Raw genomic sequence first — 27,367 nt, forward strand, 5'->3', positions numbered from 1 at the left:
ATTGTTTTAAGATATATGTAACTTAGTGTAGGGTTTTTGTGAGAACTGTTTTAAGATATATGTAATTTAGTGTAGGGTTTCCGTGAGAACTGTAAAAATGTGTTTTTTTTCAAAAGTTTGTTTAAACTATATGAAAATAAAATAAAAAAAATAAAAAAAAGATACAATTGTTAGCAGAATTCCTAGTGACCTCGGAATGACAGGACCATGTCCTTGGCTAGTCTTTACAAGAGAAAGATGTCTGCTGACATGCAATTCTTGGCAAAATCTCGATTGGCCTCTGAAGGACAGAGAGTGGGCGTGGAGGGATTGAAAATAGGGAAGCATCAAACAGATGCTTCCCTATTTTCCCATTGCTGTTCAGGTTGATGGAGCTGGCAGGAAGACTGAGGCCGACACAGATGGCTGGATGGAGATGAAGAGCAGAAAAGTCTTCCCAGATAGGAGGGGCCAGCTCACTACTAAATCTTTTTCTGGAGATTTGAAGCCTGAAGCTGGTCCCTGGCTGTTTTGAAACATTTTTTAGCAGAACTTGTTTCATTTTGAGCTGCATTTTTTGCTGCTTGATGAATGATCGCTTGCTTTTTTCCCCAACGCACTCCAGCTCAATTCAGCTCACAGCCTAAGGGCCTAAGAGCAGACACCCCTTATTCTGGATTGGCTATATGCTGAGCACTATTACGTCCCATGGACATAAACTTATTTTTGAAGCATTCAGTCCTACTATCATTCATCTTGATGAAAAGCCCATAGGGCAGCAATAGGTATATTTTTTGGATTTTTTCCAATTATTTAATTTTTGGGATATTTTTATTTGGTTTCGAATTGTGGGATCTTTACAGGTATACAGTCTTTTCTTCCAGCTTTCTTCAACTCCCTACCTTCTAAAGTTAGTGAGTATAAGGAGGCTCTTTTTACCTTGCATTTCATATCACATTGAGTTATTGATTATTAATTGAGGCAGATGCCTCTATGAGATGGCCTATCATGATTTGGTGAGGCAGGTGCTAGATTGCCTAGCATGTTCTGTGAGGCAGATGAGGCAGGTAGTTGGATTTTAAGGTGACTTTAATTTCTTGGAGAAGGTTGATTAGTCTTAGTCTCGACTTGTGATACAGGCAAATGACAATGGTTCAACTTTTACATTAATGCTTTATTGCATTTCAAGTGTGTTGGGTATAGTGATGATAATAATAATGATGTTTCTTTATTACATATTTCCATATTTAAAATTATTTATTTTGTATGTGAGGATGTAAGACACATTCAGTGAGTGTTTATTACTGAGTGATATCAGATGGTTTTAAGTGTGGGGCATTTATTTAAACTAATGTGTATTGATATGCTATACAAGGTACATGTCTTGCAATGCACACCAAGGGTTAACAGATGATGTGAGCAATGAACTATCAATACAAATACATGTGACATTGGTAAACCTCACCTGTGTTGGCAATTGAGAGCAGCCATCTTCTGCAGGGGTTGTTGCCTGCTCTAATCTCTGTTGCACAGTGACAGGCACCGACTTTGACCCCTAAACCTACCACAGCCCATGCTGGGGTGGTCATGGTCACTCCCCTGGGGGTGGAGGCAAGGCTCTGAAGGTAGGGGTGATAATAATCATGTCAGCAGCATTGATGATGTCATTAAGATGGCCGCCAACTAAGTCAATAACATCTTCAATCTCTCCATTGTTTAAGGATGGACTTTACTTTCTAAGATTCCACTTGAAAGATCTTTTAAGACCAGAAAAAGAGGTCGTAGGAAAATGCCAATGGTGTCCATGTTCATATTTCTGATCGCCTTTGTACTTTTAATTGGATGTCCACAGTACATTCAATATGAAATGTAAGCAATTACTACTTTATTTTAAATTTTGCACTTACAATTGACTTTAATTAGCTTCCCTCTGGCATAGTAAAGTCAGCGTTGTTTGCTGAATCTGGCACTCATTTTACCTTTGGTTGTAAAAAAGAGTGTCTGTTATCTGCTTCTTCTTCAGGCTCACAGGCATTGTGCAACATGTGCTCCTCGGTGCACTATGTGCACTCTGCATTAGAGCATGCCATCACCTTCTTGCTAATGCCACCTCACAGAATGGTCGACATACCTGCTACATGCCAATCGGTAGATGCTAGTACAGTCATTTGTTTTACGTGCATTGTTTGAGTGATAGCCATGGATTTCTCCATTCTAAACACATGCCTACGATTCCCAGAATGCATTGCAAAGAAAAAAACAGGGCTATGCTACTATCTACCAAATGGAATGGAGCATATTTTCATGGATGGACTGAGGTACGCAATACCACTGGGCAGAAACAAACATTGGCACAAGCAGTGAAGCGTGCCTCTTGCAATTTCTGTATTCTATGCCTTTGGATCACGTCAGATTTCCTCCTTGTCCATTTCCGAGATTAAAGTAGCAGTCAGCTCCATCATTTTGTATAGTAAAATCATCAAGAAACTTTTCTAGCACATAAAAATGTTTACTTGGGGAAGTCTTTTAACTTATCCGAGAAAGAGGGAGATTTGATTGGACAACAGGAAGATTCCCTGCAGACTATTTTTGATGTAGAATTATGTTAAATTTCGGGAGTGTGGGAGACAGCCTCTTTTTTTTTGGAGACTCCTGCGATTTGTGGGAGACTTGGTTGGCAGGTCTGCTGTCAGCAGGTAGTAAAGCCTGGTGACACAGCTCATCCTAATCTTGAATCAACTTCTGTATTCTCTTTGGGCAGTTTACAGGCTGAAAAAGCTTTTGAAAACTTTTTTGTTCTGGGCATATATTGATCTCAGTGTTTCTCACTACATTGGTTGTTCTTACACTGTTTTCCATTCCGGCAGCAGTTTGTCACTGGCCAGTTGACAGTGCTTTATTGCTTTACGGTTGCTGGCGCTATACACACCGACATTAATGCTACATATGGTGATACATTCTTGTATAAATGTATATCATATTACAGTGATATCGTGACCATATTTTTCTTACTGTACTGGAACAATGTTATGTGATGCCCTTTTCTGTTTTGTCAAGGTCAAGGGTGAAAGGTTGTGTGCCATCACTTCCCATGCCACTTGGGGGCGGGGTAAAATATCATCACTTCCTGTGATGCCTTCAGAGGTCAAGGGCCGTGTGATGTCACTTCTGCTACCCCAGGCACATTTTTTTTTAATCTCTCAAACACTTGTCCAGCCTACACTGGTGCTGGAGCTAGCATTTCTAACCTAGAATGTTGCAAGAGCTATCCTTTATAGTGTACACTGCAGCAAGAGCTTGCCTTTGTAGCAGGTTAGGAGGCGGGGGTGAGATTTTAAGAGACATTTTAGGGGCAGCATAACTCTGTTTGAGTGTGTTATGGTGCCCACTAAAAAGACTTGTACGGGCATAAGCAAGCACAACTTCACACTGGTACTACAAGGTACATTTATTTTGCTCCACTCTAACACTGCATGAATGCTAAAAGAAATGAACATGCTAACAGCACAGGCTGACTTCAGAGTTCTGTGAAGTTTTTGTAAAAGCTAAACAATTGCACAATTAGATTTTACATTTTCATTTTGCTGTGACCTCAATATATAAGTGAGGACATACAATATGGGGAGGTATTTACTAGGGGCGGCTGGTCCATAATGGGCAAGGGGCGTTGACCCACTGGATCTTGGCCCCCCTCTCACCCATTATGGAGGAGCCATCCCAGCAAAATACAAGCACTCCCTCAGCTGTTTTTTTCAGAAGAGGGTGCTTCCCCAGCCTTGCATGGCTCATTAGAAATGCTGGCTCGGGAACTGCACGTCTGTATGTACAAGGGGGCGCCCCCGCACCTCCTCGCACATACAGACAGAGCAGGCTGGAGTGGGGCGTCTCCGGACCCATGCTCAGGCTCCTTGCACGTATGTGCAGGGACCAGGAAACTTCTTTATTCCTGTTCATACTTGCAGGGGTCTGGAGCACTGGAACCTCCAGACCAGCGGCAGAAGGTTGTTTATGTTCAGTTTTTAAAATTTAAATTGTGTATGGATGCCTGCATGCCTGTGTTAGGTTAATGTATGATGTTGGATGCTGGTGTAAGTGTTTTCTGTGTGTAAGTTGTGTAAATGTGTGTGTTTGTAGGTTTATTTAGTATTTAAATATGTGTATGGATACGTGTATGCTTGTGTTATGAGAGTGCATGATGGATGCTTGTGTGAATGTAACAGAGTGTTCGCTGCATATGTGTTGTGTAATGTGTTTGTACGGTCATTTGTTTATTTTTAGGTATGTGTATGAATGCGTGAATGCTTGTGTTATGAGAGTGCATGATGGATGCTTGTGTGAATGTAACAGAGTGTTCGCTGCATATGTGTTGTGTAATGTGTTTGTACGGTCATTTGTTTATTTTTAGGTATGTGTATGAATGCGTGAATGCTTGTGTTATGAGAGTGCATGATGGGTGCTCGTGTGAATGAAAGAGTGCTTGCTGTGTGTAGGTTGTGTGTATGTTGTGTAAATGTGTAAGTTTGTATGTTTATTTATTATTCAAATGTGTTTGAATGCATGTATGCTTGTGTTATGAGTGAGTGCATGATGGGTGCTTGTGACTGAATGAGACAGCGAATGCTTGCTGTGTGTATGTTGTGTAAGTGTGTGTATGTGTTTGTGTTAGACCAAGATGATTTTGGCGAGTGAGGGTAGGAGGTTTGTACAACACAGGCATTTTAAAAATGCCTTTGTTGCACAAAACCCCTCCCCACCTGCCAAAATCAGCTCTCTGTCTGAGGTGCTGTGGGGCCCAGGGTACAGGGATGGAATTATTTTACTGGATATCTGTCATAGATGTCCGGTAAAAAATACCATACTTGCCCCCATTCCCCTGCTGCGCCTTGCGTACACACATAATCACTTTGATTTAGTGTGTGTGTTTGGCACTGTGAGGTCCAGCGGACAGGCATGGTATTTTTTACTGTACAGCTATAATAGATGTCCAGTCAAAAATACCATCGCCCCTCTCCCCTCCACCCCCCGGTCCACCAGTGCCTGGCATACACAAATAAGTGATGTCACACGGAACTGAACTTACATTATTTCATGTTCAGGACTCGGATAGGACTTGGATATCCGGATCCGGGTAGGAGTCGGATAGCAAAGAAGAGTGCAATGGGTCAGTATACATGTTATAAAAGTTACATTCTTTATTATTATAAATGTATTAAAAAAAGTTTATGTCATTCAATTATGTATAAACCAGTGGTAATACTAAAAACATACATGTTTCTCACATATACGTGGAACCATGGTCTAACGATATATGCAATACGATATATGCAATGTGCAAAAAGCGCCAATTCTTTTATATACAACAGTGACCTAAGGAGACAAAAGATCCCTTCACCTTAATGGAAAAAAGATCTTTATATGATCTAATCTCACTGTTGTGATTCATTTCAAGTTTAGATCAACTAGATCATTCTAGAGAAGTATAAGAATAACCAATACTAATCTAAATATTGATTTCTGAATATCCCTTTTTACTTACTTTCGACGACAAAGTCATCTAGTTCTATTGAAGAACTGATGTTCGTCTTCTTCAGGACTTGAAAAATGACAAAACGCTTTGAATTTGTAGACGTGATATAGTATGTACTTAAGTATTTCTTTTGTTTCTTTTGCACCATCCCATGATTATTATCTTAAGCTAGTTTCTTCTTCCTGGTATAGACATGGGAAATTTCTCCAGCCATCACCCAAAAATAATGCACGATAAATATCAGTTCTCTCTGACTTTTTGTTAGGATCAAAATAGACACCTTTCCCTATTTGGCTATTCAACCAGCGGATGTATTACAACAGGAATCGTCCGTCCAAGTCTTCTTACATGTGTCCTCTCCCAGCAAGTGTATAATAAACTGTAAGAGACATCTATGTATCACTGCTGCGTGTTTAGACAGTTTGTTATTAAATGTAATGGCGATTCACGAAAGCGCTGGTGCCGTCGTTTCTTCCAGCCGTGCATACACATAATCACATTGATTGCGTGCGTGTGTTTGGCGCTGCGAGGCCCAGGGCACAGGCATGGTATTTTTTGACTGGACATCTATGATAGATGTCGAGTAAAAAATACCATCCTTGTGCCCCAGTGCCTGGCATACAATCATAACCGCATTGATTGTGTGCATGTGTGAGGAGCTCGGGACCCAGGGGACAGGCGTGTCATTTTTTTACTGGGAATCTATGATAGATGGCCAGTAAAAAGAAACGTGCCTTACCCCAGTGCCCCCCCAGTGCCTTGCAATCACACAATCACAATCATTATGTCTGACTGCAAGGCGCTGGCACACCATGGAGCAGGCATGACATTTTTTTACTGTGCATGGTTGATAAAGCAAGCATGTTAAGTGCTATTATGTAACTAGACTTGCATTGTAATGCAGTCTGTCTAGTCAATTCTTATTGTGGTATGAAATTTTGTATGGGGCTCTTTGGTAAAGCAAGCATGATAAATGTTATTATGAAGCAAGACTGACATTTTTTATGCGACAAATCTAGCCATTTCTTAATGAGGCATGACATTTTGTATTGGGCTTCTTTGATAAAGCAAGCCGGATCAGTGATATTATTCTTACTGTGGCGTGCCATTTTGAATTAGGCACCTTTGGTAAAACAAGCATAAGTGTTATTATGTAGGTAGACTGGCATTTCAATGCAGCCAGTTCAGTCATTTTGTATTGTGGTATGCATTTTGTATTGGGCATCGTTGGTAAAGCAAGCATGATAAATGTTATTATGAAGCAAGACAGTCACTTTTATGCACTTATTTTAGCCATTTCATATTGCGGTATGACATTTTGTATTGGGCATCTTTGATAAAGAAGGTATGGTAAGTGTTATTATGTAGCTCGACTGGCATTTTAGTACAGCCAGTTTGGCATGCATTTTTAATGGTAAAGCTAACTGGATTATGTTCATATGTGGGGATACTACCATATATTGGCAGAACAGGTTTTCCTGTAGTATCATTACTGGCATTATGCTCAAAGCAAACATGTGTATGTTCTTACATGTGAATACTAGGGTATAATGTTGCAGTCAACATGGACGTGTATGGGCACAGCCAGTGTGAACATGTTTTATACTGGCACATATTGTGGGAAAAGGCATCAGGAACATGTGTTGGAGAAATGCTCCTTTGCACTGTGGGTGGCTTGCATCTATTGGATTGTTTTCACGAGTTACTCTGCAAAACCAAATTGCAAACTGTTTGGCTTTTTCCACATTTTTTCTAATAAGAGTGCCCTAACATGCACAATTTTCAGCCATTATTTAAAAAAGAATTATCGGGGGAGAACACCCCTAAATGCTCTTTGAGTGAGGTGAGGTCCTTTGCTACATTCAGCCATATCAGGGACAAAAATGTACACCATTCCAGTTAAAATATTCACCAGACGCCACTAGTATTTCCACATGTATTCACTGCTAATTTTCAAGCCCACACTTACCCTGACACATCTTGGATATGCAATGACACCCATATCACATAATTGCACCAGGGAAATAGAGCCTTTATGTAATTTAAATCCGTCTTTACAAATAAATCGAATTTTTTCGTTGTTCAGAAAATATCGTTTGTCTGCAACGTCTTTATGTAGCTCAACGCCATAATATTCAAGTTCTTGCGAGACATGGCAGGCAGCTGCAAAATAAATAATAGTCCATCAAATCGAGTAACCAAAAACGAGTATTTGCCACACATATACAGCCATTCTATTATGGTAAACGGAATAAGGCATAGGTGTGCGAATTGTGGGCTCATAAATACTTTTTTACGCATTTTATAATTTTTTAGGCATAAGAGTATCACAAAATATTTAACATGTGACAGTTCAGTATCTCACAACTTACACAGGAACATAGAATTTGACATTGAAGTGCCAAGTGTCTTTGTGCCATATTCCATTGATTAATGTGTGGGGGTGTTTGCCAGGGCTCAGCCCTGGCACCTATTTCTGATCACTGGCACTTATTGTCTCAGACTCCCTTTAATTATGAAGTGGTGATCGTCAGTGCATCCATCAGCCACATTGAGCAGGTGCGAGCTGTGGTGTTACCCCAAATATGTCAACACTGTGGGGAGCACCTATGGGTGCTGGCAGCAGCGTTGGGGAACTGGCCACCTGCAATGTCACAGGAGTGCTAGAAAATATTTGGGCCTTGGCACTTATATATTTGTTTGTTTACATATTAAGTACTGCCATATTATAAAAATGTATGAGGCAGACATGGGGATGTATGCAAGCAAGTGTTCTGCAGCCTTTGCCTTTCCACCACTCAGCATAGTCAATGGTGAGGAATCATGCAGTCCTTAGTCACAAACATATGGAGAGCCACAGGTTGCAGACCTCTGGATGTCAGCACAAGTGCCATATCACATCTCGTTATGGACAAAAATATAAGGAAGTGCAAAGAAACTAGGTGCAGAATCCCTGTAGCTGTGGGAGGAGAAATAGTGAGAATGCCAATGGTCAACAGATAGGAAGCAAAATGAGGAAACGATGAGTGCAACACTGGCCCAGTAGGGCAGGAAATTCATAGCTTCACAGCAAATGTCTTATTGGAAAGAGAACAAGTACTTATATTGGTGTCTCTTGCCAAACATAAGCAGTGTTTCCATCTATGCCATTCGGCATTGCCAAAAGTTTAATGCACTGCATTGTGCATTCAGTATTGCAAGAGGGCAAGAAAGCCAAAGGCATTGAATTGAATAAGACTCTAGGTTATAATGTATGTATATATTTTGTAGTAATAGTTTGGCGACAAGGACTAAATAAAGGAACGGAAATAACTGCTTACTGATGTGTATTCCCCTGTCAATTTAATAAAGGTTTTTGTGCTATAGAGGAACGGAAGGGTAAGCAATTGGCTGTATTTTAAACTGTGACTTTGCTCTGTTTCACCTTGGGCAAAGCTGGTGACTATGTTTCCACAATTAAAAAGATCACTACACCACTGATACAAGCATGACCTTATGTTTTTGGACAGGTGCATTTATTGTATCCATCTTATTCCAGTATTACTGTAACTGTATTACGTTTATGATGCCTTTTTCAATGAACTTAGGGGAATTTGGAGACCTTCTTCCTTTATCCTACCATCCAGCTCCACTGCCTTCCTGCTCCCACCCTACACATAACTGTACGCACAATCCCTGCATGATCCTCAAACTCAGGAAAGCCAAGCAGAGACAAGAGGCATGGAAATGAGGGTGAAAGGGAGCCTTTGTCACAATGTTGCCAGAGTATAACCGCGCCACCGTTCCCCTGGTACACATGGATTTGGACAAGTCATATTTTTTAAAAAGGCATTGATTTCCTAGTCCTGATCACTCTTTTAGATAATGCTGTATCCCTTAAGGTCTTTCAAATATCTATATAATTTACAAATAAACTTTAGATATTGACTCTTGAAATCAGAAATGGCTCTCTTTTTCATGAATACAGATTCCACTCACTACTTTAGATTAGACACGTTCCGATTGGTGACAGACCTGAATCTGATGTCACTGGTCTGAGGCTGGTCTCTGCTGTGAAATGATCTGCTTACCTTGGAGACTGTTGACCACTGGCAGTGAGACATCCAGAGAGTGGAAGCAGGGTTTCTTGGCTACAGACATTTCGATGATGGAGGCAGCCCAGCTCACACGGAAGGAATGCAAAGAAATGAATCCCAAGAGAGGATGAACTACTTGGATAGACAAATTCACTGCAGGCCACAAAGTGGACAACACATCCTGGGAAAGGCAACCATGGTAAGAAAGGAAGTGCTCTCCATGACAAGCCCTAAATTGACAGTCTATACATTTCTGGGAACAATGAATCTCACCTTTCTGTAACCCCAATATAAAAGAGGATCCAACAGTTCAAACGTGCCAACACCCACACTATATTGAGGATTTTCCTCCTACTGTTGGAAGTTTGCTCCCTCGCTCTCTCCTTGGCTCACTCCTCCTTGCTCCCTCTTTCTCGCTCACTATGTCTGCTAATTTCTAAACCCAGCTAGGGTATTCAGTGTCCTTTGCCTTTGACTTCACACTGTCTTGCTGGGTAAAGTCTAGTCCTGCTTTCTCCAAGCTATTCTGACTTCAACATCCCAGACAGTGTAACAGTCCGACCATTTTCTGCCAATGGATCCTAAATTACAGAGAGTCGCTCAAATGTTAATTTCATTATTATTACTATTTTTATTATTAGGGTATTTATTGAGCACAGACATACTTGGGAAGCAACAGAGAGCTTCAGTCTTGGGGGAAGAACAAGGTTATTGAACAGAGAAACAAGGGAGTGGGGATCTAACAACAGGGAGTGAGGGCAATAATCAGCAATTGATCTGTAAATTGCCAGGGGAGGAACCAGTGGGGATCAGATCACCCAGTCTGAGCTATGGTGTGGATTGTACAGTATATGGATTTAGGTGTTAGGGAGGAGCAATGCTTTGAATAGTAGGGTCTTGAGCTCTTTACTGCATTGAAGTGAATGGGCGAGTCGGATAATGATGGGGAGGAGGTTCCAGAGTCTTGGGGCATAGAAAGAGAAGGCCTGTCTGTTTTCTTCCTCCCCACACCGGTAGAGCTCAAGTCTGCACAGGTCCTTACCTTACATAGGCCTCTGTAGATGTTGAGTTTCTCAGTGAACTCAGAATATAAGAGGAATCCTGGTTTGCTTTTACAGAGCTAATAATTAAGTGCTGTCTCTGTCTATTTCCGGGTGGGGGTCCACTCAACAATATATAATCAGATAGAGACAAGGTATTGACAGTTTAAGATGCTAAAAGATTAACTGTTAATCCATCAGCATACATAAAATAGATTTATTATATAACAAAATACAAAGGCAATTAAACTGTAAAACATACATATATTAAAATCACAAAGCACTGGTGATAGTACAGTGTATTGCAGTACAGGAATGACCAGATATACTCATTAAGCAAGTTGTCAGCAATGTTTTCCAGCCCACATGGAATAGGCTTTTGTCTTTCCAAAACAAGTAGGCCAAGATCCGGACTGATTGTGAAGCCAAGCAAACACCACTTCAGATAATGTTGTACGGTTGAGGGAAACAATCAAGATATTTCAGAAACGAATAGAAATCTCACTGTCATGGGATGTAGCTGTGCTTTATTAGAATGATGAGGTGTTCATGGGGTAATGTCCGAATGTGAGCAGCTAGGCCGAAAATGATTGAGGGGTGTAGCTGCACTCTAATTGTGTGTTGGTGTAGAGTAGAGAGTAAGCATAGTGATATGGGAGGTGAGTGTTTGGGTGGAGTTATGATCTAAAGAGTTCGCTATTCCAGATTTCAAGCGTGCATTTGCTTAATAGTGACTTAATAAGCGTATTCAGTGGCATCATTGCTCGGGATCTCATTGAGCATTTGTCATCAGGTTGCAAGGACTTAGTCGCCTCAGATGGTTATGGTTGGCATTACGTAAAAGAGACACATTTTTAGAGCCTTGCGGAAGGTCATACAGTCTTGTGTGTGTCAGCGGGGGAGTGAGTTCCACAGAGTTGGGGCCAAGGTTGAGAAGGCAGAATCTCTGATTCTGACAAATAGGGGTAGGAATTACTAGAAGGAGGCCAGTGCTTGATCTTACGGTGCAAGATGGGTGGTAGAGTTTTATCTTTTCTTGTAGGCACATTGGGTCGTTCTTGTGCACTGCTCGGTGAGTGATGCTTAGGGCCCCTTTGTCCGACTGGAAACCAGTGGAGGGTTCGGAGAGCTGGTGAGATGTGGTCTCTTTGACCGACGGCGAGGAGCAGTTTTGCTGCAGCGTTTTGGGATCTCTGGAGTTTGTTGAGTTGGTATGCCGGAGCTCCTAGGTATAGGGAGTTGGCATAGTCCAGTCTCGACATCACAATAGACATAACTGCGGCAAGTCTGTTTGGATAGGAGAGGTAGGGAAAAATGCATCTGAGAAGTTTGAGGTGGTAGTGACAGCATTCTGACACGTTGTTGATCTGACGGCAAGGGTTAGGCCCGAGTCCATAGTGCAGCCTACGTTCCTGACTATATCGGAGGGCAGGGAGGTGGGCAGAGGGATGGGAGCCATGGGAAGGGATGTGGTAGAAGGGCAGTAATGCCACACACCATGATTTCAGTTTATCAGGGTTCAAAAGGAGGTGGTTTATTGTCATCCATCGGTCAATATCGTGGAGACAAGCTTCAAGGTCAGGATGGGGGTTGGTGCATGACTTGGGAATTCTTAGGATAATTTGGGTATCGTCAGTATAATTGTAACAGGAGATGTTATGCGTGTTAAAGATTCCTGGTAGAGTGGTCACAGAGAGGTTGAACAGGAGAGCAAATAGGCCTGCGCCTTGGGGTACTCCAGTGTTCACCAAGCAAGCAGGTGAGACAAAAGGGGATAGGAGGGTTATTTGTTTCCTGTTGCTGAGGAAGGAGGCAATCCATTTGAGAGCAGTGCCATGGATTCCTAGGGAGTGAAGGCGGTCAAGGAGGATTGAGTGGTTAACCGTCTCAAAGGCTGCAGGGAGATCGAGAAGAATCAGTGCTGCAGTGACCTTGCGATCATCCCAGATCGAGATGAGAGTGGTTTCTGTTCCATGTCGTGGTCTGAAGCCTGATTGTGTGGGGTCGAGGAGACAATTGGATCCCACAAAGGAGTTGAGCTGGGAGTACGCTGTCCGGTCAATGAGTTTCGTGAGAAATGTGGTGTTGGAGATCAGCCTGTCATTCTTTGGGTAAAGGGGGCCAAGGGATGCCTTTTTAAGAAGTGGCTTGACATGCGCTATTTTGAAAGCATCAGGGAAGATGCCAGAGGTGAGGGAGTTATTTAGTATGGTTCTCCCATGATCTCCTGCGCAGGTACACAAGAATATTTCTTTCAGGACAGATTGATTGTGTGGGGGTAGATTGGGTCGAGGTGCATGTGGGTTTCACAAATTCTGATATATTAATGTGGAGTTCTTTGCTGCGGTTGCCACAGTTGAGAATTCATTAATAGTAATCAGCTTTTTTGGCCTTTCGTATTTCCGATTTGTAGTTACGGTGGTGCAGGGCAAACATGGATCTGCTGAGATCGGTTTTAGATGCTTGCCATTTGTTTTCAAGAGAGTTATTTTGTTTTTTGGCATTCCTCAGGTGGGGCGTCAATCATTTGGGATGCTCCTCTGCGTGAGGATGCGGGGCGCACGGGGGTGAGAGGAATTAGTGATTCTTTAAGCCAGGGGTCGAAGGAGTCGATGGTTAAGGGTCTATCGGGGGGCAGCGTTGCAGGGGGGCGAAGAAGCAGGGCTTCGGCTAGGTCGGGAAGGTCAGGAAGGATCTTGACTTTGTTCCAGCATTTGAGATCGGGGTGGCAGCCGGGGGAGCTATAGGAGGAGGGGCATGTGTGTGGATAGAGAAAGGAATGGCATATTGGTCGGTCCAGATGAGTGGTTTGGGATGGGATATATAAACTAGATCATGGGAAATGAAAATTGCATCAAGAGTGTGCCCACCTGAGGTTGAGCGCATCAAGACCGTCAACCAGCGGATGAGTAGTGGGTGCTGTTGGGGATATGGAACCAGATATTGAAGTCTCCCAGGAGTGTAAGAAAAGGGTGATTTACTTGAATGGTAGCTATTGAGTCACAGATGTTGTTGGCGAAATGTCTGTCATATCCAGGGGGTCTGTAGATTAGTGAAGGTGAAAGTCGGTGGTAGTGAGGGCTTTCCTAGAAGGGATTCACAGGAGTCAATGCATGTCTTGGATTCGACGAGTGAGATGGAAAAATGACAATTGAAGAGGACTGCCACTCCACCACCTCTGGAGGGTCGATTGTGGGTGATAAGCGAGTAGACAGGGCAGAAGGCTTTGTGTGCTACTGGGGCAAAGTCTCCAGAAAAACAGGTTTCAGTGAGAAAAATGTGGTTGGGCTTGTCAGAGGATAGGAGGTCAAAGATGCTGTGTCTGTTTCCTGCTATGCAGCGGGCATTAAAAAGGATGCATGCGACTTTGTGAGGGGAGGTGGTTTTCGTGATGCTCACCGCAGTGGGAGCTTGGGGGACATGGGTGCCCGGTGGGGTGGTGGGAGTGGTAGGAACATTCAGGTTGGGTGAGACAGGTTGAGGTGTGGTACGGAGGGGCTGGGTGCCTTCGGAATTTGAGTGTCGGGTGAGAGGGTTACGTCGTTGGGGGCAGGAAGAGTAGGCGTGCAGTTAGGTATGTGAGACACAAGGGGAGTTGGGATGGTGGTGAATAGATCATTTGGGGTGTGGGGGTTTAAGCGGGTTGATTTTGGAATGAGTCTGGAGGGCGCTGGGGGGTTTAGGTGTACAGGGTGAGAAGTTGAGAGCAAGGGGATGGAAACTGGGAGAGGGGAGTGTTTGGGGGTAGGGGAGGGAGAGGCTGGGAAGTTGGGCAGAAAAATAAGTGGTGAGGAGTGGAGGGTCGAGGTAAAGGACCAGTCACGTTTTCTGCATTTTGTGGGTTTTGGTGCCATAGGGGTGTGAGAAAGGGTAGAGGGGTCAGAGGGGAGGGAGATGAGTCTACCATTCTACCAAGGGCAAGACAAGCTACTTTCAGAGAAGGGAAGGGATATGAAGGGGGGGGGGTTTGTTGTTGGGGGTCGAGTAGGGGTTAAGAGGGAGGGAGGGAGGGGGAGGGCGGCATGGGAGGTTGGTTGAGAGGGTGGTGAGCTCCCCAGTGGGCTAAGGGGGAGGGAGAGGGTGGCATGGGAGGTTGGATGAGAGGGAGGGGAGTTCCTCAGTGGGCACAAGGATGGTGTGGAGGTGGAGGTGGGTTCGTGCTGTTTGGAGTGCCAGAGAGCTCCCCTGGCTTGGGAGTTCCATAATGGGCATGGTGTATGGGTGGGGGTATCAGGAAGTTCTCAATAGATGTCAAAGGGAGAGTGGAAGTCGATGTGTTAGGGTAGGAAGGGGAATGGGGGATGAGCGCTTGAGGAGGCAGTTGTTTTGCATGCCAGAGTGCTCCTCTGATCTTAGAGTTAGACGAGGGATGATGGTAGGAGAGTGGGCGGGAGGCGTCCGGGTGTATTGATGTACAGGGGAGGGGTTGTGATCAGGCGCGGGTTAGAGGGGGGAGTCGTGAAGTTGGGTACTAGAGCACGGGCCAACCACAGGGGGAGGGGTATGGTGCAGGGAGGCTAAGGATCAGGACGGTTCGGAGAGGGGGTATATAATGAGCTGGGATCTCCATCCTGGGGGGAGGTCTAGGGCAGCACCTAGAGATTAATGTCTACTAGTAACAGTAAATGCAGTGGCCCTAGATGTACAACCTGCATCTAGATTCTGGACACCAGGGCAGTGGGAGAGTGCCACAGAGGGCAACTGTAGGATGGAAGTCTAGATGCAGTAGCGGCGCCTAAAACATAGGAAAGTAAATTACAGTACTATCTCAGGGGACACTTTCAAGATGTGAATCAAAGTAGGTTTCTAGATGTGAAGCAAACAAGAACAATTCCTAGGAGTGCAGGACAGGCAGATAAATCACAGTATCATCACAGCTGCACCTTCTAGATTTGAATCAATGTAATAAGAAATTCTAATTGAGCGGCAGAGGCAGGTAAATTACAGTACTATCACAGTGGGCACTCCTATAAGGAAATACTATATTCCCCTTAATTTGACCACTTCTGTTAGAGACAAGATTAAGTCAATCATCTCTACATGGAGTGGTAGATCATGAATATGCTAAGCTTTGGAAATTGTTCTAGTGGAAAACCCCCAGCCCTGGCTGTCAGTTCTGAGGATGTGTACCCTTCTCAATGTGGGCCTATTTTTAACTTGTTTCATTATACTGCAGCTTCAGACTGAGGTATGACTTTCTGCACTCATCTTCCATAATCTCCCTGTTTCTTTAGAATTGGTGTGTGTAGTGCATACACATAGGTGAATGCATGCACTGTGGAAATGTGGCCGTGCCTCTAATGTGGCCCACATAGAACTTCATCCGGATAAAGTATCAAATCTGCCCTAGATTTGTTTAGTTATGTGTTGTGAATTGCACATCTTTTTTTCTGTACCAGGGGGGTCTGTGACAACCAAAGTGCAAATAGATGGGCAGCAAGGCCAATCTGTCTGGAGATAGATCATGTCCAAATTCCCTTCTGTCCTAATGTGCCAAACTATACAAATGTACAGTAGAGTTATATCCCAAGGTGCATATTGGTGGGACCGTAAATGTGTATATGGCACCACTTATTTGCTGACCATGTAAAGACCATCTCTTGTAGAATTAGATAACTTCTAACCCTGCTTCTGCTATCTTTACACAGACATAACAAGATACTCACCAAACCCCCTCCCTTGATTACACATTTTGCTTTTTTCCCCATTCATTGTTCTATCCAATCTGTTACCAAGCCTACACATTTCCTCTTTTTCCACACTCATTTTATCATCCTTAATAAAATAAATTATGATTCATTTCTGTCTTGTTTTAATTCAACTGTCTTCCTAAACCACACCCCTTATTTTTGTGTACTATCCACCTTATCAACCCATCTATGCTTACATGAAAATGGCACCTATCCACTCTACATCTTTCCATTGATCAGTTTTTCATCCCTTCTCTCCACAGTTTAAGGTCACTCTCCCCATTTTAACACTATGGTCTAGAATGTTCTCTTTCACATTCCCCATGATGAGGATGTTAAGGGAGTCCCAACAACTCAAATAGACCCAGAGGAATTGGAGTCATCCCTAACCAGACTCAGACAGTAGAGAAAGTGCAAGGCAAAACCCAGCTTCATTATCATCCAAACAAATCTGGGACATCATGCAAGCATTACAATCTTGTTGCTCTCAACATGTTACTACACAACAGTTGCTCAAGTACTACAAAGTGTCAATGATGTCTTAACAATCTCAGTTCATAAAACCTACGGGATAGGTTAAAGGGGTTGACTACATGTAGATTGCATAGAGGTTAAACATTTAATTTGGTTACATCTGATGGATCCACCTGGGACCACCCCGATATTGATAAAAGTAAAAATACATCATCTCTACAAGAAGTGGTTGGTTGGCACACGACTTAGAGTGGCATGACACTGGGGATTTTGATAGATAGGCGGCTAACCAACCATGGTCCACTGACAGGTCATCAAGATATGAGCGGGACATGAGTAGGGGGGAGAGAGATCCATGGACTGCTCTTTCTTGAAATAAGGGTTATCATCCCTAATTCTTAGGCCAAGAGACCGGACAATCTCTTTGCACTTGGTTCTGTGTTACACCTTGCATTTATGTGAGCATTTAGGGAGTACCACAGGTGTCCTATCTATGTTGGCCTCTAATGAATAGTCAGTATTCTCCAGTCATGGGTCGCGTGCTACAAGACCGTGTATGAAATTAGCTCCTATTTATTTAGGTTTTAGCTAATATTAATGTGTGTCGCTTTTTCCTTTGCCACCAGGGGCACACTTAAGTTCTTCTTCATGGAGTAGCTTGGCTTGCTGCTTTACCGCACATGTCTAACAAAGACAGGTTGTGTTCTTATGAAACTCTAATTAATCTGTGAGTTTACTGCTTGCATCTTGACAATTGCTATCTCTTCCGTCGTTCCAATCCTCCCTTATTTCACTTTATGCAGTTGCATTCAAATGCCGGCTATTCAAGCTTTGTGTTGAAAAGACCCCCTCCAACTCCCAAATTTCACTTGGTGTCCTCTTACCTACCTGCCCGAGCTCTAGACTGATGGAATTTTCATTTTTTTTAGATCTGCAAATGACTTTTTTCTTGTGTTTTTCTTGCATTGAGCAAAAACAAAGATGGCGGCTGTTTCATTTCTAAAAACACCCAGTTTCCCTGAGATATAGCTATCTGTTTTGGAGAAGGGACCAATCACTTGTCTATCATATATTTTTAAAAACTACTGCACGTAATAACCCCAAAAAGGCCTCAAGTCAACACATTCATGTAGAAGTTGTTTTGGACCTGGTCCAAATCCGTCCGGCGTTTTGGGCTGTGCGGTGAGCCAAAAACTGACCCTTTTTTTTGTATATGGGAAAATAAATTGGAAGTAGGCTGCAACTTTTTTTTGTTTTTTGTTTTCTTAATGATTTTTGTATTTAACAAATCTTTACCAAACGTTGCAGTCTGGGAGGCGGGCCAGGGTCCCCAATTGACTTCAACATTTTGGCAAAACCATTCACACGAGTCAAAAGTTATTAGCAATAAATTATTTTGAGGTTCCTATGGGAGTCCGACTCACCTCAACTATACGGTGGCGACTGACACCCTATAATATATGGTCACTTAAAAAAACTTTAGTTAAAGTGTAAGTGTTAAGTTTAGCAGATTTAATGCAACAAAACCCTACATATACCACAAAGGCAAGCACAACAATACTTATATTTTATGCATAACTTTAAGTACCTTCGCTTTAAGTGCATAAAGTGTTGTTGTGCTTATCTTTATGGTGTCTTTGATGTATCATGTGTTAGCTGTACTACTCAACAGTACCCCCTTCCACCTTAGTTCAGCCTGGCTGCTCAGACTTGATACAATCTAAAGAGTGGTTAAGTTAAACTCTTGTTGAGATAACCCTGTTGCCTCAGATTATCTTATCCAAGGCCTACCACAAGTAGAGTCTGTGAAAAACCGTCCAAAAAGCTGACATATGTTGCAGTGACAAGCCTTATGATTATTTTTAGGCACTGCGTGAGGTATAGCTTGGTTCCCTGTGGCACATCATACAACGATTGCATGTTATGGTGCACCATCTGGCTATATCCTCCCTCACATTGGGAGAAAAAGAATACCTAAACAATGAGGTGACTCGAAAGTTTTCTATAGATCTGACTTTTAGCTGATTTATTTTGCACCATTGTGCTCTTATTCTGCTTCACCCGTTATTTTAGCATATTGTATTGTGTTAGGAAAATTGTATGAATACTGCTTTTAACTTTGCCTTTTGAATTTAGCAATTATCATATTTGTTTTTAAATTGAATTATATTTGTTCGTTTGGCGCATTGTGAGCAGGGTTCTACTTTTAAACCTCTGTGTGCTCCGTTGGCTGAAGAACTACAGTTCCCACCCTCTACTGTAGTTCTTTTGCCCTTTTCTTTGCCGGCAGGCGTGACAGCACCGGTACGACTGCAAGAAACCGGTTAGTGCCGGTTGGGGGCGCTTGGTGCTTTGTGGTGCTCTACCTTTTAGGTGAGTGTTTTCCAAGTTGTATTCTACTCTTTCTAGGACTTTCTTCCTGTAACTTTTTAGTTCCTCATAGTTGTGGTAATCCTTACCATCACCTGCCCCTCTACTCTTGGTCTAGCCTTGGCTGCCCGGAAAACACCACGGGAGGCTATTGTGCTTAAATACCCGCAGGAACTCCAGTTGAGCAATGCAGCTTTAACACCTGACTTTCCCTATGAGGACGGTAAACATAATGAAACTACAGATGTTTCAGAAGTGGATCCCTCAGATAGTAATTGAAAATGTAGTAATTGTGCAGCAGATGCTGAATCCTATTGATTATGCTGACAATAACCCCTCTACAATTATCCTGGACAGCCATGACATGGATTAGCACCCTTCATCACTACCTTGATTAACTCATCCTTTAAAAGCTGCTCAGTCCCCAACAATCTTAAAGACGCATGGGCCATCCCTCTCCTCAAAAAACCCAACCTAGACCCAAACATACCGACAAATTACTGACCCATAACAGCCCCATTCCTCCTAAAGATACTAGATAGAGTAGCCTATCTCCAAACTCTAAAACATTTGGAAAACAACAACCTTCCCGGCTTACGACAGTCCGGCATCAGACCTTGGCATGGTACTGAAACAGCCCTCCTGGATTTAAAAATCCAAATGGATGAAGCCAAAGATAAGGGTAACTTGACCATCCTGCTTCTGTTGGATTTATCAGCAGCCTTTGACCTTGTCGACCATCAAATCTTGACAAAACATCTGTCCACTGCTGCAGCATTTTCGCCAAATGCCGCCAAATGGATCCAATCCTTCCTCTCAAATAGAACAACCAGGGTCTTCACACATAGAGCATCTCCTTATACAGTATGCATCCACTGCGGAGTCCCTCAGGGGTCCTGTGTTTCACCCATGCTTTATCATATCTTTACTAAGCTCCTCTTTGATCGTCTTGATAACCTTTAACCTTGATAACATTTGGGTGTCACCTACACACACTATGCGGATGACACTCAGGTCCTCATTCCACTCACTGGTGGCTACCACAGCCCCTGTCTAAACGACGACAAGACGGAACTTCTGATTGTTGGCTCCAAGGCCATCTAAACAAACTTGACCATCGGTACAAAACTTTCAACAGTGATGGCAATATCATCAAAATCGCCAAAGAGGTTAAAACTCTTGTCGTTTACTTAGATTCCACCCTCTCACTCAAAAAACAAGTGAACTCTAAAGCCTCCACCACAGCATACACCAACGAATTAATCAACACCTGCAAACCCTTTCTGTCCACAAATAGCTGCCTTACTCTAGCCGGAGCCTTGATGCTGTCCAAACTGGACTATGGTAACACCCTATTCCTAGGCTCTACTGATCGCAACCTGAATAGATTACAAGTTCTCCAGAACAACGCCATTCAATGTGCCCTGAACATACCGCGATCCAGTCATATCTCTACCATTAAACAAGACTCACACTGTTTACCAGTACGGGACAGAATCAGACTACGCACACAAATGCCTGTCAAATACAACCCCCCAATATCTGACTGACAAATTCTCGAGGTACCGATCTTCCAGACCCACCAGATCGTCTTTCCTACGCTGCCTTCATATACCCAAGTACAAATTGAAAACGGCAGGGTGGATTGGGGGGTTGGCAGCCAAGTGCTGAACACCCTCCCCATGGCTATTAGAGCCAAACCCTCCTTCTGGACTTTTAGATCCAAAGTGAAAGAATTGCTTTTTGCCCAGCAACATTAGCTCATTCCTCAGCCACTTTCAAATTGCTTCAATCCTTTCCGACCACTGTAAAATTAGTATTCTTCTCCCTTTATTTATTCAATGGCGGTACCATCACTATTGATATACTTATTACCAATGCGAGTCAGCCTGGGGAGTACTTGTTACCCAGCCTAACGTATCCTCTTGCCAGGTTTATTGTCATATTGACCTTAATGAAACCACTTGCCATGTTGTTGTCATATTGACCATCCTGTAACCTGGTCCTTTATGCCTTTGTCACTTGCCTTGCTGTTACCACATTGACCATTCTGTAACATGGTCCTCTTGCTTCGTCAACCCCTTGCATTTGTAACTGTATCAACTTATTTATGCTCAAGCACCCAGATATCTCAGGGTTAGGTGCGCTCTACAAATAATAAACTAAAATCAATATGGAACAAGTAATTAGCATAAATCCAAAGACCGTGCCTGAGATCAATAAGAGTCAAAGCCAATGTTTGCTTAAATCTGCATTACTAAACAAAAGATCCCTGATCCCTCATGCAATAAGTGTACATGATTTTGTCTTGGAACATGAACTTGACATGATTTACCTCAGGGAAACCTGGCTACAGGACCCCTGTGGCCCTATTATGGAAATAGCTGTATCAGAGAATTACACATTTTTCTCCAATAATCGCACTAATTCCAAAGGTGGTGGAGTGTATCAGGAAAGAGCTACCTTTTTACCAGCTCCCCATTTTTGCAGAGGGTGCGAGATGCTCCATTTACAATTAAAATGAGATCCATCAAATGACCTTAGCATTTTTCTGCTATACCGACCACCTAACAATATGCCAGCTTTTAATGAAGAGTTAACTCAAATTTAGCAGTCATTAAATAAATCTGGAAGTACCACGATACTTTTGGGCAATTTTAATTGCTGGTTCCAGGACCCAACAGATCAGGAAGCAATGCAATCAGAGCATAAATTAAAGAGTGCAGAGTTTGTCATCTTAAACTTAGAACCTACCCACACTAAAGGTAAAACACTGGATTGGGTGGCTTCTAGAAACATTCTAGTGGAGGTTATGGAAACCAAACCTAGTATTTGGTCAGACCATTACACCATTCAGAAACTGAATGTCTCACATGCCCCACTTAAGAAAAATCCATATTAGAAACTTCAAAAAGGTAACTGAAATGGACATGAACAATGGGAGCATCAGTAATAGAACATTACGTCTGATGAAGATAAACCGGAGCGCCTAATTAACACTTTTGAGATAATCATGAGCAAAATGCTAGACCACGTTGCCCCTATGAAGACTTCTGATGTTGATGTAATTGTTTTTTTTTAACACGCCTAATACCATACGTGAGTTCAATTTCTAAGCACAGATACGGGATTCAAACCTCTTTTGCTCAGCGTGGTCTTGTTTCAAAGACCAGCGCATTTCCCCTGTGCTAAATAAAACCCACTAACATGACTGGTTTATTGTTAGGGAGAATTCTCTTATAAGGCTAATTTCCCAAACCTAGTGAGTCCCCCAGCAGCTTTGCTAGATTTTTGGGGTTTGTTTTTTTCTCCTGCTAAGAGCGAGACTCTTTTCCTCCCACTCTTAGGCATGATTTGAGGTATGTCTTTGACTTTTTGTGTGCTTATGGGCTATGGGGTCTTTTACTCCATAGGGTATCATCTGTTTTTGTATATGTGTTACACAGCACCCTCATTGCAGTAACACAGGGGTGTCATAGTGACTCCCAAACATAGACTCAATACCCTGGGACTGACTACTGTCTCCCAGGGCATGTCGAGTCACCATTGACTTTACTAGTCCAAAATTGTGAACAGAACCAGTACAAACCATCATATTGTGGAAGTACTGGAAGGGGTTAATTCAATTGCCCCTGGGTCTGTTTCCAAGGGGGCACTGCCCAGTCCCCCCTTGTCGAGTTTCTGGATGGTGGCAGTGGTTACCACGCAAAATATTCCACCGGAATATTTCCTATGGGATTTTCCCATTGATTTTAGACGCACCACTTTTTGGTGCAATGTTAAAGATACCGCCGGTTTATTTATTTAATATTAAATCACCGGTTGGGTCTTTTTGACAGAACTCTTTTCTAAAATGGCGTTCATGTCCGTCTCTGTAACTCCAACCAAGGTTGGGCTCTTTGTTACACTTTTTGGCGGGCTTCTCCACAGAAGCCCTCCAACTGGTGCCACTCTATCTGGGTTCCACAGGATGTGTGGGTGGGGGAATTGGCACCCTGAACTGCATTGCCTTAGCAACCCAAGTCACACTCTGTTCTGATTGGGCCAGTGGTGAGCCGCCCGGCTCACCACTTAGCATGGTTGAGTGACAGCTAGGCTGTTGAATGGGGGGGCTTCTGCATAAAAGCAGGGCTTTTGGGACTGGAACTTCCGAGGTCACCACAGGACCTAAGAAATCCGAAGAGGGGAGAAGCTGAGCCATCTGCAACGACGACATCACTGGTGGACCCTGCTGCAACGACCTCACCACTTTCCCGACGACAAGAGAAGATCTTCTGCTGGAAGAGTCTTCTTCTGAGCTGTTGGGATCAACCAGTTCACCATTTCGCCTTCCAGGATGTCTCTTGGTCGAATCGCCCGTGCCAAGCACCCCGGCGGCCGGATAGCCAAGCTGCACCACTGTGACCACGAATACCAGGAACACACCTTTTCACCGACGAACTCCGCGGCTGGTTTCTTCCCTGGGCAGTGCAACGACTCCAAGTTTCCTCCTCGACGAGATCCTCTACCCCTGGTCGAAACCATGACCTGCATCTGCTGCCAGGAACAACTGCCACTGCTGGAGCTTCCCCACTCTTTAAGGTACTGTGTTCTACCTGGCCTCCCTTTCTTCGGTTTGCCCAAGGTAACCCTTAAATCCTTGGCTTTCCAACTGGTTTGGCACCCAGACCTTCTAACTTTATCTTTTGAACCACCCCAACCTCTTTTGAACATTTCTACAAAGACTTGAATGCATTGCTAAACCGTGTGATCTTGGGCACATTTCGCCTTGCTCCATTCAAAGTGGGCCTGGCATATGAACTTTGGCCCTACAGTACTTTGGCCCTACAGTATACCCTGCCTTCAGTAACTTGATTTTGTCTCTTAAAAGTGTTGGGAACTGTTTTATTTTTATGACCTGCCTTTTTCTCTCCCTTTAACCTAATTATTGGAGTGCCATCTAAGTTACGCGCTCACCTCTGTTTTGACAAAAAGTGGTGTTTTAACTTAGACTTGTCTAGTAATTGCTACGGGAGGTGTGAATACTTTTCTGATTGTGTTGGAACTTGCTTTTGATTAATAGTGCTAGTGTATTTCCTAAAGTGTGTGTTAAATAAATAATTATATACTTTTGATAGAAAGCTCTGGTCAGTGGTTGCTTGTTCTACTGTGTTTTTAGCCCTATTGTGTATCCTCTGTATACTGCCTAACTCTTCTTGAGAGAAGTCTGACTGCTCAGCCACAGCTACCAGGTAAATCTGGGTGGTACAGACTGCTACCAATTGGGTTTACTGCTTACTCCTGTAGTCTTAATCTTCTTGCAGTGTTGCCCAAGCGAACTGCACAGGATTCTGCCTAACATTTACCAAAGAACTAAAAGAAATTAAAAGAGCAAAAAGTCAGACCAAGAGCCCCTATGGATGAAAAAAAAAATCTGATTTCCACATAGAGGCCCGGAAAGAGCTCAAGAAAAGTTATAAAGCATATATATATATATATATATATATATATATATATATATATATATATATATATATATATATATATATATATATATAAATATATGAAATACTTCATTGAGAACATCCTAGAAACAGTCAACCTCATTTATACCCTCAATAAATGACTGTAATGGGGGGGGCGTGGCCAACCGCCGAACGATGCGGACGTGAGCCGCCATCCAGATCCTGAGCTAAATCCTGCGAAAATAGCCATTGTGGACCGTTTAAAATTGCACATATAGCTGTCAGAACACAAGCGACATCGATTCCTGCAGGAACGGAGCGGATCCGATGCAGATTCCCAAAGATACGACCACCAGCAAACACGGGCTTGGAGCCGCGCTCAGCACCTAAGATGGCCACCGCCAGCTCTCCGTAAGCGAAAATACGAAGAGAGCACGACACATTAAGCGAAGCTGGCAGTGAAAGCAGGGGCCGCAAACACACCTGGATGAGCCGGGGTCACCCACTACTGCGAGACCCCGACGCTGTGGTGCCCGTAACTCGAGGAGTGATCAGCGCTCTAACTACCCAAAACGCTGCGATGTAACCGGCTTCACCATCCGGTCTGGCGCCTGAGACAAGACTACGACGCCAATCCAGCTTTCGAGACTGACGGGCCACGGCCGGACGCAGTCAATACACCCCTGAGGGTCTGGATCCGCTGGGCCTGCTTACCGAGTTACTGCCACTACACGCCTACGTAGCCTCAACGATCAGCAACAACGTGGGTGCTCCGCTCCGCGTAGAGTGCCCACGAACCCTCCTACGACGATCCCCGCAGCTCTGAATACCAACGCGGTAAAGAGTGGAGGGTGGCGACACCCTGCAACTGGGGAGTGTGATCGGGGCCCTTGATTCCCCCCTCCCTCTGGGGATAACCGTGGCTACCACCCAGTACGTAAAGATTTAAACTCTGAATCTGCCTCTACTACCATCTCTGCAACACAAGTGAGGGTAAAAGATGGGGAAGGATAAGCCGAGAAAATCCTCGACGCAAAGTCGAATTGAACAGTATGCAACAAAGTCCGTATCTCACTCTCCTGAACAGCTACCGATGGCAGAGGCAGCTCCCATAGAAGACGAGATCTCCCTCCGTGATATAATGGCCGCCATTGCTAGCTCCAGAACCTCGATGGAGAAAAAAATGGACAGCATAGGCGCAGATGTGTCCCTGCTAAGGCATGACCTTCAAAAACTAACCGCACGCACTGGAGAGGCCGAAGCGAGGATATTGGGAACGGAAGACTCCATACGAGAGGCGAATTGCCAGATGTCCGGCATGCTAGCACGGATTAAGATCCTAGAATCAAGGGTGTTTGACAGCGAAGGAAGGTCTCGGCGAAATAATATCCGCATACTCGGCCTCCCGGAGAAGGCAGAAGGAGGCTGTATGGAACTGTTTCTCGAAGATTGGCTGTTAAACACATACGATGAAAAGGCCTTCTCCAAATCTTTCTCCATAGAAAGAGCCCACCGCATTCCGACTGGGAAGGCCGTACCCGGCGCACCCCCGCGAACAGTCATTGCAAGGTTCCTAAATTATAGGGACAGGGACGCCCTGCTCCAATTGGCAAGATCAAAAGGCACAGTCATATACAACGGATCAAGAATTGCTTTCTTTCCTGACTTCACCAGAGAAGTACAGAAGGCGCGCCAATCCTTCGATCCACTCAAGAAGCGCCTGCAAACGATGGGAGTCAGATACGGATTGATATTTCCCGCCCAATTGAAGATTTTTCATAATGGCACCTCGGTCCATTTCACTGACCCCAAGGAGGCCTGGAACTGGGCGGAAAGGCACATAGACGGGGACTGGGGCACTGAGGGAGGCAGAGAGGGGAGCGCGGCAGACCGCATTCGGAACGACCACCGGAAATAGTACCCCAGCCGGACCCGCACAATGCGAACCCGCACCAAGCAGACGATTAATTATTCAAAATGTCGCTCCAATGTAAGAAACTATCGAATGATGTGAGCCAAACAGCCCACTTTGGAAAATGCAAACCCAAACCACATGGCATAACAAGGCTGGTGACTGATCAGCAACCCCCACCTTCGAGACAACAAAGAGAACTCAAAGTACCCCGAGAAGGTGCTCTACAACCAGGCCTCTACTGGTAGGCTGTGTCTCGCAAACTGGTGGCATCTCCAGACTGGATGCCCCCACGAAACCAGGGCGGGCGCATGCTGGTTGAAGTTTAACTGGTTTATAACTTGATGTTGGGCCGACAGATGCTTCAGTTGGGGGTGGAGTATGGGGAGGGGGGAGTTGGAATTGTTAAAGTTTTTTCACGTTTACCATACAATGATAATATGAGAATACCACGAAAGGCAATGGCTGCAGTAAAACTCGTCCAACTGTCCGCGGCGCGGATGCGACCTATGGAGGACACCCAGGAAACGCATGCTCAAACACTTGATGGCATCTGCGTCGACTCCTAATAACAAGCACCTAAAGCTCATAACCTGGAATGTGAATGGCCTGGGATCCAGCATCAAAAGAAGACTAGTGCTGCAATACATACAGACATTCCCCGGATATAGCCCTCTTGACCGAAACGCACCTGGCAGGAACCACATGCAAACAGTTCCAAAGATCCAATTACCGTACAGCGATCCATGCTGGCTTCTCCATGGGAGCGAGAGGAGTGCTAGTACTGGTCCACAAGAGACTACCGCTTGAAGTCAAAAAAGTAATACGAGACACAGGCGGGTGATACATACACCT

The 27,367-nt window shown here is 43.9% G+C and overlaps 1 protein-coding gene across 3 annotated transcripts in view; it reads right to left on the reverse strand.

The window, feature by feature from the left end:
* Positions 1 to 27,367, reverse strand: part of LOC138537982 (coagulation factor XIII B chain-like) — a 1,433,866-nt gene that overhangs the window by 39,481 nt on the left and 1,367,018 nt on the right. For all 3 annotated transcript variants that reach the window (XM_069641496.1, XM_069641495.1, XM_069641494.1), the window contains one exon: positions 7,476 to 7,669. In XM_069641496.1, the coding sequence (XP_069497597.1) occupies positions 7,476 to 7,669 (194 nt within the window). The remainder of the gene's footprint in view (positions 1 to 7,475; positions 7,670 to 27,367) is intronic.

Source organism: Ambystoma mexicanum, chromosome 1q, assembly GCF_040938575.1.
Source record: "Ambystoma mexicanum isolate Mex_15411 chromosome 1q, UKY_AmexF1_1, whole genome shotgun sequence".
Classification (NCBI taxonomy): Eukaryota; Metazoa; Chordata; class Amphibia; order Caudata; family Ambystomatidae; genus Ambystoma; species Ambystoma mexicanum.